This window comes from Schistocerca americana, chromosome 9 (assembly GCF_021461395.2).
Source record: "Schistocerca americana isolate TAMUIC-IGC-003095 chromosome 9, iqSchAmer2.1, whole genome shotgun sequence".
NCBI lineage: Eukaryota > Metazoa > Arthropoda > Insecta > Orthoptera > Acrididae > Schistocerca > Schistocerca americana.
This window is the reverse complement of record NC_060127.1, coordinates 96,742,894-96,757,095: the sequence shown is the minus strand read 5'-3', so window position 1 is coordinate 96,757,095 and position 14,202 is coordinate 96,742,894. Positions and strand designations below refer to the sequence as shown.

Below are 14,202 nucleotides of genomic sequence, written 5' to 3'. Positions count from 1 at the left end.
GATAATGTGCTGCAGCTTGCGTCAGTATTAATAGATTTGCGTTATTTACCAGTAATGACTGAAGAGACTACGTCATAGTCACGTGCATAGTTTGTATGTAAGAGTATAGTTTTTAATACTTAAAATTATTGTTCACGTTAAGGATATAGGCTCAAGGCTCCAGTTTTGGTCACTAAACCCCTTAAGGGTACTTCGATGCAGTTAGGCCTAGTGAATTTTAAGCTTCTTTTGAATATCAATTCTACAATAGCTTATTACAAAAACGTGAAGTACTATTCAATTAGACATGGAAGCACTTGTTTCTTTGTTTCTATTTGGTGTCATAATTTTGTGAAAAGGTCTGTGTGCGGTTTTATGGTTTCTTCTTAAGCAACATACATTTGGTTTTTCATATTCTACGCATTTAAATAAGACGTAAGAAACTTGATCTGTTGGGATGTATTGGTTAAGTATTATAGTTTCATTTCTTAAAATTCAATATGGTAGTGCCCAAAGGCATGCCAAAGTCAGCAGATCCATAGTCTTGTTTCCCTGTTACGGCCATGCTTGAAGCCATAAGTGCATACATTCTGTTTTGGCCACTTTTAAAAATTTGTAGAAAGTATTGGTAATACAGATTCTAACTATGCTAGTTTTAAGTAGGCTTATTTGAAATAGTTTTAGTATTGTTATACCAAGATAAGCATAATTCTTGCCAGAGCATCTCGTTTATCCTTGAAGCATAGTAAAATATACAGTAAGTTACGAATATATAACACTTCTTAGCTAAATGTTTGTCAACCAAAGAATAAGAGATGAAAGTATTTTCGCAGCAAAGTTGTGCTGGAGGTTGTTGCTGAGAAAATGACTACTCCAAGCGTTTTATAGTACTCACAGAACAGAAAGAATTAAAAATTCGTGCCTGTATCCCCTAGAATATATTGTGCACAGTGGCCCACATTCTGTCTTCAGGGGTGGTGTGTTGATGGACTTAGTTCAGTGCTGCACTGTAAGGAAAATCTCTAGTGAATCTATGCAAAAATGTGTTGAAAAAGCAGATTTTTCTCAGCCAGTAATAAGAATACTTCTTAATTGCTCCATTGAATTGCTGTAAGTTTTATCTACTTTATGCACATTTTTCTTCTGTGCTTGTATAAAGAACAAATTGCTTCCTAGTAAATAGATAATAGTTATGAAAGCCACAGTTTTTTAATATGCAGAGACCAAAAGTGAGGAAAAGACTTTGTGTCTAGAATTTGTTTCCAAAACTAGGGAAATACATTTTCTTTTCTTTTTTGCTTTCATTATTGAACTTAGATTTGTTCCTACACAGTTGTAATGTACAGACTTTGAAACAGATGATTTTCAAGTAATGTGTAAGCTTTTCCTTACAGTAATCATCTAGCTTCTTGTATTTTCCTTAACATGGAATAAGTGGCACCTCAACCTTATTTTATGTGACAAAAACAGTATCATTTTGTTAAGTCACTATTGGCAAAATTTGTGTATGGAGTATAATGGATGCTGTTTCAGACTTTTGCAGTTTCCTTTTTAAATAAACCTGGTGGTAGGCATTGGCGGTTAAAGGAAGTGAATTGCAATTTTTACTGTAGCCATTGGAGTGTTGCCTTGTTCCAGACTGGGTATTTCAGTATTAATTTTGTGTCATACATATTTGCCTCATGCTGAAAGCCCTCTTGGTTTTCCTTTATGCTGATGAGGTATAAAAACACACTGGCTGAAAATTTTCATTTTCCTAACAAGTTTTGCTCCAGTCTTCTGCTTGATGTTATGACCCTGACAGCTTTATTTTCATTAACATGAAGCATCCCCATAACAGTGGGACATAACTAATGTGGCTATGTAATGGTGCATAATACACCGTTACAAACTGCTGGGCAGTTAATGCATCATTTAGTCTCGACAGATGTTGTCTTACGTGGACCACAAATACTTTGAAAGAGCACAATCATGAAACCCAGCAGTTTGACAGAATTCATATGATCCTGGCATCCAGTGTTGCTGAAGCTGCATATGATTTTTCCATGATTGTCATTTAATTTTTCATGAGCCATGTTGATTTCATGTTATGGATACACAGTGGAGATGTGTAAATTGTAGGCATGTTTTGTACTAGTGTGCATGTCCCTAGTAAACGTTTAAATTAATCAGTTAACCTCTGTTCAGATATTTGTGACAAAGTAATGATGTATGCTTTTTTTCCCCTTCCAGAGTGCCCATGCTGTCAGCAGTTTTCCGACGAAATAGAGATGTTGTACCGGTATGTATCTGCATGTTGCATTAGCACATCCTGTGCTGCAAGTATGTTTGTCATTAATGCCTGTCATTGTACTGTGTGGTTTGGAGTTATTTTTCACTAAACAGCAGTGTGACATGTACTCATGCTAGCACTATTTAAATGCAGCTGTATTTTAATGTTTGATGCTGGTCAAAGTGTTACTGCATATTAGTAAATTTCAGTTATTGTTTGAGGCACAATAAATTAATCAGAAATGGTTAAGCCAAGAAACATTAGGTCTCTTCACAGAATTAAATGGTTTGACTGTAGCTATTGAAATGGTAATATTATGTCAAAGGATTGAAGACTGCTTTTCCAATAAATCAAGCAGTTTAACATAGTAAAGTTCAACTATGTTAAATGAAAGGTAGGCCCATGTTTTGTAAAGATGATTAGCACTGATGTGGCTCAAAGGTTGTCAGGTTTACATGGAGGTAAAGTAATACTATGTTGTAATTGTCACTTTGTTACATAGAAAACTTGTAAACTGCCACAAGTGATAGTTTTCAACTGGAGGAAGGTATGAATTCAGATACTTAGATTAGCCTAGTCCCTTTCGGACTCAAATGTGCTTAACGGTCATCTGGACATGTTACTGGATGTCTGCTTCATCCCATAATATGATGAGCAGTGTGATGTCGCAGTTGGTAAGAGAACCTAGGCAGTATTATTTTTACATAGACATTACTTTTGGAATGGAGGTTGTATTGATGCTGATCTAAAGTGTAGTTAGAGGTATAGGTTGAGGAGATATTTGCCTTGCATGTGTGAAGCCAGTGAATTTGGATATGAGATCTTGTAGTGAAATACTGCGAGTGATGTTTTTTGAACAGGAGTAGTTGGTCTCACAACTGTGCTGTGAAATGTGGCTTCTACATAATTCAGCTCTAACAGCTTTCCTGAAGACTGTCACTTCAGCCTTTGCCGTCAGATGTCTTCTGTGTCATGTCTGCATCTTGCTTTTTATGAAAGTGAGCACTATTAAGGCAATGGTGCTTAAATGAGATACAAAAATGGCCATTCTTAGTATAAATTATCAATAACCCCCTGGTGAATATAAAAAATGACACGGCAGATTCAGACTTCTGTAGTGTAACAGATACAGCCTTGGATGTGGAGTGAGCAAGTCAAAGGTCATGCGTTTGTTAGCTATTGTCTGTTTATTTTTGTTCCCCTCAGTGTTCCTAAGAGTTTGAGGCCACCTTACTCAATGAATGCCATAATAGATGTTACATGTATACAAATACTCTTGGAAGTGAGTTTGTGTGTGAACATGCTAGAGAATAAAATACAATGAAGATTTTTGTCTCTGCTTGATTGTGACCATTCACTATTCAGACAATAACCACAATCACAGCACAAGGCCCATGAATTTGGAAACATCATTGGGCAAGCTCATAAGTATTACAGATTAAACACAAGGCAGCTTGTTAAATGTCTTGGTTTTAGAACTGAAAATTCAAAAAACAAAGGGTGCAGTGAAGATAACATATACCATTCAATATCTTCCCAAAACCCACCTTTCAGTATGGTTTATTGTGATTGTTGGGGAACATATTTGGAGATAAATGTGCTTTGGTACATGGTTCTTATCCTGATACTAGATTTGGTCCAGATGGTTGTAGTTTCTTCACAGCAGAATTGGTAGCCATATTGCACACTGGACAGTGTCCGCTTCTGCTTGCGACTGTCCTTCACTATATGCGGTGACTCCTTAAGCAGTTTGCAAGTTATCGTCCAGTGCTTCCTTTGCCATCGGTTGGTCATAGCTATCCAGGACTCCCTCTCCTTGGTCGTGTGTGCTCAGCAGTTTTCATTTGGACCCCAGGCCATGTTGGGATCCATGACTAAGAGCTTGCTGATCGCCTGGTTAAATTGGCTACTAACATGCAATCTCTTGCTATTGGCATTCTGGAAATAGACCTTCGCTCAGCATTACGTCGTCAGGTTTTGAGACATTGGAACGCAGAACGGCACATTTTCTTCACCGAACAAGCTCAGGATCGTAAAATGTACTAAAACTGTGGCGGTCCTCCTTACGGGCCTTACAGTGTGAGGTTTGGGAATACAGAAGTGTCAGATTCCACCTGTCTGCTTTGATCCATGATGTCATCAATGTGGTGGAAATTGCTGTTCTAAGCATCTCCAGTATGGCGCCTATAACACTAGATACACATGGCAACAAACACGAAAATACGTGTAAGACAATAACATCTCCCTCCAAAAATAGAATAAAAGTAATGGCACAACTGCAGGATATTGGGGGTTATAGGAAAGGACAAACTAAATATAACAGTAAAAAAAACGCACCACGATCCCAAAACACAAAAGTTGATGAACAAAAAATAATTAAAAAATCTACGGGAATTGGACACTTCCCTTGACCTATATAGGTTAACAGCAGCTGACAGTACAAAAACACCAATGCCTAAAACAAAAACTATGAAAATTGGAATCGGAAATTTCCCTTCACCACAGCTGAAGGTACCAAAACACACGTACCTACATTTAAAAATATGAAAATTGGAATAGGTCATTTTCCTTGACATGTATAGGTCAACTATAACTACTGATACGAAAAAACCAACACTGACAACTACGAAAAACAAAACCACAACACATCAAAAATAAAACTCAAACATCCCTACGTAAGCTGTACCAACTCACAGTATTCATTGGCAAAGAACTCTGTTCTCACATTCACGGACTATTGCCAGGAAATGTTCCAATGCAGTTTTATGGAATTGTGAGTTTAAAGAATAGACAGTATATGCTCACTGGACTAAATTGGAAAGCTCCCTCTCATTGGAGGTCATGTAAAAAGAATCTGCAATGGCACTTAAAATGTACGGATTCTTACCTAAAGCAATTGTCACATAATAATTATGTAGTTTTCTTGCCAGGTATAAATATTAGACTATCCTATTTGTGCTTCATGCGGTAGCAACTGTTACCTCTTAAGTTAGCTTGGAGCACTTGGGAGGTGACAGAGGTTTTCATTTCAGGTTTCACACCACAGCGCAATACAACCAAACTGCTCTAAAATGAGGACATCACATTTCTGTCTGCCTGTCGGCTCAGACTGGGACACTTGTGGTATGTATGGAAAATGAAGGTAAAGTCTTGTCCCATGTTGCAAGAGTGTATGTGGTGTGCTGTGAAACGGTGACCTACCTTCTATGCTTCCATATTCTTGCTCAATAGCGTGCAGTAGCTGATCTTTCCTCAGACGTTTCCTGGGTTCTGTGGCTGGTCACTGTTAGTGTGTCAAAGTAGAATTGGGTGAACTGTTGAATAATCTATTCCTGTAATGGACTGAATGTGATTAGTGTTTGAATGGAATATTAGTTGAGAGTAGCTAAATGCTATCTTGAAAACACTGTGGGGTTTGTACAGTACTTCTTGAAGCATTTATAGCTGCATTTCTGCTGGTACTAATTTTACTCTTATAGTTAACCAAAAATTTTTAGGGGTGATAGTTGTGTTGATGCAGGTGAGAATTGCAGGTTAAATGCTAGTTAGCTGTCTTGTTCTTCCTGAAATTTTTGTGCATGTGCAGTTCATTTTCAAAGCCTCCTATCTTATTGTTATACTATGATTTTTGTTTTAGCTAATTGCCTCATACATAACAAAATTGTGAGTAGTTTTTCTGTTCTGTCTGAAACTTTTTCTGTGTGGTTTCCTGTCCTGGTCTGCATACTTCAGATATTTGAAAGCACATATTTCAATAACTTGTCTATTAAACCAAAAACCTTAATTTTTCCTGCTGATTTTCATTACCTCACTTCAGTTAATTTCCATGCCTACTTCCTCAGCTTCCTGTGAGAAGTCTTTAGTTTTTCAGTTCCTGATAAGTCTTCCCACAACACTGTTTCCTGTACTTAGCATAATTCTTCATTGTAATGTGTTACTGTTCGTGTTAATGTCACTCTCAGTTGTAATGTCTTTCTAAGGTATTTCAATTTTAATTTTCAGCATATGGACGTCTGTATTGAATCCAGAAGCACCAGAATTTGTAAGGTATCGTATTCTCATGTTTGTCTTGAAAAATTTTATTCATTTGCTGTGGTACTTTTTGTGTGTGTGTGTGTGTGTGTGTGTGTGTGTGTGTGTGTGTGTGTGTGTGTGTGTGTGTGTGTGTGTGTGTGTGTGTGTGTGTGTGGTTAAATTGCCATGTTTTGTTCCCATATTACATGTTCATTTGATAAACTATTTATCTCTGCTTCCTGCAAGTACCTTACGCTAATAGTAATTTTTACTTTTCTTGTAGTTCAACTACGACGGTGCAGCAGTCGCCGTTACATCAAGATGCACCTGACCTTCGGAGGTATGGAATAGACATAACCAGTGCATCAGCATCACTGATAAATGTTAATACACTAGTGGCAGTTTGAAATTTGTGTGAAAGCACTAGTTAGGATGTGACACAAGGTAGAATGTCAAGCTATGTAATCATTTTACGCACACATTTGATTGGCTGCTGTGTGACTATAAAACTAGCATACACAAAGCTTCCCAGTTACTAAATATGTATAGTAATTGGATATAAATCGTAAACCTCTTTCTTCCCCCCTCTCTTTCCCCCCTCTTTTTCCCTCTGTCCCCTTTCTCTTCCTTCTCCTTCACCCCATCCTCTCCCCTGTGTTCCTCAATCTCCATTGCCTCCCTCTCTGTATTGTAAGATTTGTTAGGAACTGAAGTTGATGAAAATGGATGGGTAAGACAATGAATATCATTGCTGTATGGGCTATGAGACCTCTCAGCTGATGGACCTGTGGACAGTAGCTTCAGTGAAAGTGTAGTCATATGTTGTCTGCAAATTGGTAGGAATACAAAACTTTTGATTTCTATATCACAGTAGTATTCTGATCATAAGCCTACAAACCATATTGTTTTCTGTTAAAATCAACTGAGGAAGAAAAAAATCGGCCCATAGTTTTGTATGCAGTTTGTTTTAAAACTACATGAGAGTAAGAGCATGTGGGAGATGAAATTTCTCTAGTGGTTTAAATGCTATGCTATTTTGGTTTGACAGTGAGAAAGAAAAACTAAACAGCATATTTTCACAGCCATCATTTTCTTTTGTGCTGTCAGTTTCAACAGTAAACTGTTCATTGTTTCAAAATTATTGAGATTGTCTGTCAGAATGTTTATTGGAGTATTGTGTAAAATCAAGTAAACTGGAAAAGAACATAGACATGGGAACATCGAACATCTTGTCTTTCTATAGTAGTATGAATGGTAAGACATTGCATCAGAAGTTTTACACATGCATGTTCATGGGATTGTTCAGAAACGGAACAGACTTCAGAGCACAGGGTTTTGTGCATAGTCCCCTTTCCAGTTACAGATAAAGTACTGGTATAATTGAAATAATTTGTGAAATCATAAGATTCCATATTTTGTTTCCTTGGGGGCCTGTTCAAGTGTGAGCATTTGTAAGAAGCTGACAAAATGCACCTGCATAAAATTCTGCCAACTGAGGTTGCATGTAGTCTGTTACAGCATCACAAAGTATGTCAGTGTTGCTGCCAATCCACTTCATTGTGGATTCACAGGTAGACCTTATTTGGAGCATAGTCTGGACAGGGACAGATATTAAAGCCCCATGTAAATTGAGCTAATGACTGGTTACTGATAACTGTTTGGGTGTTGTTTTGTGAAACCACCACAAATAGTCACAACTGAGTGCTTTATTTTGAATAGCTCTTCATAGTATTTCTAGAGTGTCACACTAAGGTTTAGAATTGTTCCGCATGCCTCCAGTGTGGGCTGCTCCACACCACCACCACCACCACCACCACCTCCTCCTCCTGCTGACACAACGCGTACAAAACTGTCTCAAAGGTTTCTTGTAGTGCAATGTTAAAACAATTCTTAGTTCTAGTTCTGTCCAGTAACTCTCACTTCAGACTGCATAAAGTGTCCAAAGTCAGCAGAAGTTATGGTTCTAGCAAAAATATGGAATCTGACTAGCACAGAACTTGCTGTACCCCAGTTCAGTCTCATGCAGAACTTTGAAATTTACAGTTGTCAGTTACGGAACGTTCTCTAGAGATGGAGCATGTTTTTTCACGATTTTTCCAAATCTTGTGTACCAGTTGGTGTTTGTGTGTTTGTTTGTTTGTGTGTGTGTGTGTGTGTGTGTGTGTGTGTGTGTGTGTGTGTGTGTGTACACCTTCTGATAACAATGTTTGTTTTTTTCTTTTAGTTCGGCAACCGTCATCCAGTCGACGCTGAATCCGGAGGCGCCGGAATTTCAGAGGTATGGAATGGGCATGGGAAGTGGATTGGGGATCAATCATTAAGCACTGGTGTCAGCTGACAATTTTAGTAAAAAGCACTTACCTAGGATGGGACTAGAAATGGAATGTAGATAACCTGTCCATATTTGATAGCTGGTTCCTGTGTGCATGAAAATACAATTACAAATTTTTTTTAATCCATTGGATGCTTTGCTCAGTCATCTTTCATTACTAGTGTGATGCTCAGGTGGTTTATTCTGGGAAACTGATAAATTATCCAGAATTTTTCAATTTGAACTTTGATAGAATGTTTTCATGGGGAAGATAATACTTTAAAACTGATGGGGCATACTGACAGTCCCTTGAATCTTTCATTTAGTGCTCTCCACACCCTCAAATTTGAGATAATTTTATTTCACAGACTTCATCAGATAGGTTGACCTTCCAAAGAGACTGCACTAGGATATTGATGTTCATGAAGTCATAAAATACATACCCATCTGGATTGCTGCTTGGTTTTGGAATGCAGCTTGTTCTTGCAATATAATGGTGGGTTTTTGTATGCTGTTGAAGTCGGTTTACACTGAGTAAACATCTGTACGTACATGTCAAAAGTGTTCATAACGCTCAGCCAAATATGAGTTGAAGTGCAGCAAATGTGACTTTGGCTTTTCAAGCATTTTGTTTCTGCTTACTGTATTAAAAGAAATGGTTGTTCCAACTAAGACAATGTAAGAAACATTTCATAATGGGTTTAATGCATTTGTAAGAGTTTAGTTTCATTAACTGGCTATGAACATGAGCAAGTTTACTGGTACATTCTAGTTTCAGCCTTTATAACCATATTATAAACTTAATATGGCTCTTGTATTTGGTTCCAGAAATATTCCTGTGTACACTGTAACTTTTGAATGCTGAAAAGTGCAGCAGTAGCTCTTGTCATTATTTGTGGCCATTGTGTAGTATAATAGTTCAGTGAATGAAGTAATGTACAGTGCCAGGAAAGAGATTTGTAAATGTTAAAATTTCTGTTACAGGCTTGGTCCTGACATCTGAAGGAAATGGACCTCCGAAAATGAGTGTTGCACCAGGTAAGTTTTGTGCACACACAATGGGTGTATCGATAAGTACTTCACAACTTTGAAAATGCAATGATTTATTCATTTAACTTGGGCATGGATTTGGTGTCATTTTATAGGGAAATGATGTACCTTACAGTTCCATAGCCCCAATGTGACTTTGTGTGGTTACACAGCAGACACTCCATCTGAAGCTGAGGTCTTGGCAATGTGACCACAGCGTGTCACATATGATTTGTTCAGTTCCGGGGTATTCTAACTCGGAATAGCAGTAGAGGTGTCGGAGTGTTTATGGGTTTTTTACTGGCGCAAGTTCTGCTGTTCATTAATTTAACCACTTGCATGAGAAGTTGACTACACAGTAAATATAGCCTTTCCATTGTATCTTTCATCCAAATTGTTACACTACCACACAAGATCCTATAATCAATCCTAATGTTATTTAGGTCTTTTACGGTTTGAAGTGCATATATTTACTTCACACATGCCAGTTGTACATGGGACTGGAGCTGTAGAAGAGAATGCTGGGTTGATTTTTGTAGGACTGTACATGAAGCCTAGTCCCACTTGATGTTTATTGTCATGTGCCAAGAGATGACTTCAGGATGTGTTGTACTGAATACTTCCAGTAAAACACTTTGACCACTCAAAAATGATATGCCTACTAGGAGGATCTCCACCATGTTCTGTACAAAAATTACATTGTGTAGTTGTCACGTTCTCTTCAAACCAAAGCACACACAATCTGCTGTCACTGCTTGGATTGGCACAATTTGGTACTAGCGTATCACAAAAGTCAAAACACAATGAGTTTTCTGTCAATATGACACCAAGCCTGTCTGTAAGTTACCTGTATAAGTTGGTCTAAATTTTCAAATTTGTGAAGTTCTTTTCAAATACACCCTGTACTGTAGTGTCATGCTTGCTCCAAGAATCAACTAGATTCTTGTGCGTGCATGCTTGTGTGGACATCATGGTTTATAGGCCTACTGGGGAAACTCGCCATGTAAAACAAAGAGTAACGCATCAAGCCTGGTACCCCAGTGGTGATGAGGAAACCCAGGTGTTACTAAAGAAAACAAATAATTGGTGTGCCTATTACTGTTTGTATCATTATTGTTAATATATTTATTATATTACATACAGCTAATACGCCTTAACTGAAAGGTTACAAATTAATGATATGAATATAATAGAGGGAAACATTCCACGTGGGAAAAATATATCTAAAAAGAAAGATGATGAAACTTACCAAACAAAAGCGCTGGCAGGTCGATAGACACACAAACAAACACAAACATACACACAAAATTCTAGCTTTCGCAACCAATGGTTGCCTCGTCAGGAAAGAGGGAAGGAGAAGGAAAGACAAAAGGATATGGGTTTTAAGGGAGAGGGTAAGGAGTCATTCCAATCCCGGGAGCGGAAAGACTTACCTTAGGGGGAAAAAAGGACAGGTATACACTCGCGCACACACACACATATCCATCCACACATACACAGACACCTGGTGATGTGAGAAAAACGGAAATGGAAATAAAGCAAAAGTTATTAAAACTGCCGAAAGGGTTGTTTAATAGCTGAAAGGAACTGTTTGTGGACTGGAAACGGTGGATTTTATAGCAGCAAAGCGGAAAAAAATTTTTTTGGTTATGGTTTGGAAGTGATTTACGTATTATTACGTATTATTGAGTGTATATCGACGGGATAAAATTGTATACTGGATTACGGTAAAAAAGGAGAAGGTGAATAGAAAGTGATGGCAAAAACAGAAGGAGGAAATAAGACGACAGAAAAGACTTCGAAATGTAACAGTGACAATAACAATAACAAACGTGATTGTTGGCTTCAAATTAATGATATGAATATAATAGAGGGAAACATTCCACGTGGGAAAAATATATCTAAAAAGAAAGATGACGAAACTTACCAAACAAAAGCGCTGGCAGGTCGATAGACACACAAACAAACACAAACATACACACAAAATTCTAGCTTTCGCAACCAATGGTTGCCTCGTCAGGAAAGAGGGAAGGAGAAGGAAAGACAAAAGGATATGGGTTTTAAGGGAGAGGGTAAGGAGTCATTCCAATCCCGGGAGCGGAAAGACTTACCTTAGGGGGAAAAAAAGGACAGGTATACACTCGCACACACACACATATCCATCCACACATACACAGACACTGTGTATGTGTGGATGGATATGTGTGTGTGTGCGAGTGTATACCTGTCCTTTTTTCCCCCTAAGGTAAGTCTTTCCGCTCCCGGGATTGGAATGACTCCTTACCCTCTCCCTTAAAACCCATATCCTTTTGTCTTTCCTTCTCCTTCCCTCTTTCCTGACGAGGCAACCATTGGTTGCGAAAGCTAGAATTTTGTGTGTATGTTTGTGTTTGTTTGTGTGTCTATCGACCTGCCAGCGCTTTTGTTTGGTAAGTTTCATCATCTTTCTTTTTAGATATATTAACTGAAAGGTTAAATTGATTTTTAAGTAAATATTGAGTATGTGGCATATGTAGTACACTTTTTGCTTTAAAAACCAAAACTGTAAGGCAGTTTCAGAAAACTTGATGTGTTACCAGAATAAGACCACCCTTTCTCAAGAAGCACCTTCACAACATTTTATTGACATGGAGTATTGTGACTAAATATAAAACAACTTCTCACATCAGGTATCTGTTCCAAATATACTCTGATTGTTTATTGATCACCTATATTTTGATAATAAACGTAGACAAAAATAGAAACAATTTTTTTTTTACAATAAGTCAATTGCCTTTGGTACTAAATTTTCTAATCAGTGTCTGTTGGAACATTATCTAAGCTGACAGTTTCATCTAATCTGAGGTAAGAAAAAAGGCTATGTATTCCAGCTTACCATGGTTCAGAAGTACTCAGCTGTTCCTTCAGAATGTTTATTTCTGAGTTTGTTGTTACTGTGGGACATCAGAACATTTTTCCAAATACAGTGGCTTTTGCTTCTATTTCATCGTATTTCCAAATCTGTTGCGTGTTCACTTATGTCTCATTTGCTGCATAATACAGGTGGCTGACACAGCCACTTCCATTCTCATCATAACTCGGTGAGTATTCACAAAAGATGTAAGTATGCTCCTAGTCCCCATCTAGACTTTACCCATCTTCTGCAGGACTATTATTTGTCCAATTTTAAAGAAAATGCAATTTTGACTAAAAATGGAACACACCTACACTGGTGAAAGATTTAGTTCTGGGCTTTCCATTGTTAGTATGAATTAGCAATGTTTTCTCTCGTGCTAATGTAAAATGTATTGCGGAAAAATTGGTCACATTTTGCTGACTGGAGCTATTTAACTAGTTTGATTATGTGTGTGATAACTTTCTCCAATTGATCAACAAAAACATTCAAAAAGAGTAGTGCATATGCTGTCATGAAGCTAGTCCACTCAACATCTTGGGTGTCTGGCTGTCGGCCAGCTACTTCATCTTGAAGCTGGCAAGGATTGGGGCCTGGTGACTGGCCTTTGCTAATGTCGTCTGTTCAATGTTCATAATGGCAGATTCCAATAAATACTTAAGGTGTGATAGTTTCAGTGAATTTCAGGCATTTGCTCGTATCAAAGACAATGCAGTGGCTGACGGCCTTCACTTAATGACAGGGCAGTGGCATTCATGTAGAGTTGTGAGTAGTAACAGACAAGCAACACTGTGAAATAACCACTTAAATCAATGTGGGATTTACAATGAGTGTCTGCTAGGACGTGCAGGGAAATGTGGTATTGATGGGCTATTGCAAGTGCCTTCTCTAACGGCAGGAAATCACCTGCAGCACCTCTTGTTGGCCTCGGAGCATATCAGTTGGACCGTAGGTGACCAGATCTCAGGTGGTAAGAGCTGATGGTATGATTGTGGTGTAGGCCCCATGAAGCCATGGACCCAAGTTAACAGTACACTGTGCAAGCTAGTGGTGACTCCATAATGGTGTGGGCTGTGTTTCCATGGAATGGAATGGGTCCTGTAGTCCAACAGAACTATTGGCTGGAATGGTTATTTTTAAGGCCATTTGGTGATAAAAAATGGATGGAATTTTTATGGACGACAACATGCCATGTCTCTAGGTTAGTACTGTTAGCATTTGGCTTGAAGAACATTATGGTCAGTTCAAGCAAATGGTTTGGCCACTCACATTCCACATCAGTCCCATTGAACACTAATGGGATATACGTGATGTCAGTTAATGCACAATATCCTGCACTGGCAACACTTCACCAATTAAGAACATCTATAGAGGCGCAATGGTTCAGTATTTGTGCAGGGAACTTCCAACAGTTTGTTCACTCCATGCCACCGTCCGCTGCTGAACTACACTATGCAAATGGATATCGGACAACATACAGGAGGTACCCCATGACTTCTGTCACCTCTGTATAGCTCTGACTAAACTATGGATTGGTTTGTCACAACCATAATAGAGACTCACCACACTTAAACCTGTTCTGGTAACCAGTGCTCCTGTCCACAGTTGGTTTTGATTAGATGTTGCAGAATGACAGTTGTGGACAGGTCTGCAATTGAAGACTTTGGCCAACAGGTGTGTGACATGACTTCTGACAGAACTCAA

The 14,202-nt window shown here is 38.3% G+C and overlaps 1 protein-coding gene across 1 annotated transcript in view; it reads left to right on the top strand.

The window, feature by feature from the left end:
* Window positions 1-9,729, top strand: part of LOC124550693 (piggyBac transposable element-derived protein 4-like) — an 87,428-nt gene extending 77,699 nt beyond the window's left edge. Inside the window, exons 2-4 of the mRNA XM_047125417.1 lie at window positions 8,045-8,106; window positions 9,561-9,614; window positions 9,722-9,729. Of these exons, the coding sequence (XP_046981373.1) occupies window positions 8,045-8,106; window positions 9,561-9,614; window positions 9,722-9,729 (124 nt within the window). The remainder of the gene's footprint in view (window positions 1-8,044; window positions 8,107-9,560; window positions 9,615-9,721) is intronic.
* The last annotated feature ends 4,473 nt before the right edge of the window (window positions 9,730-14,202 follow it).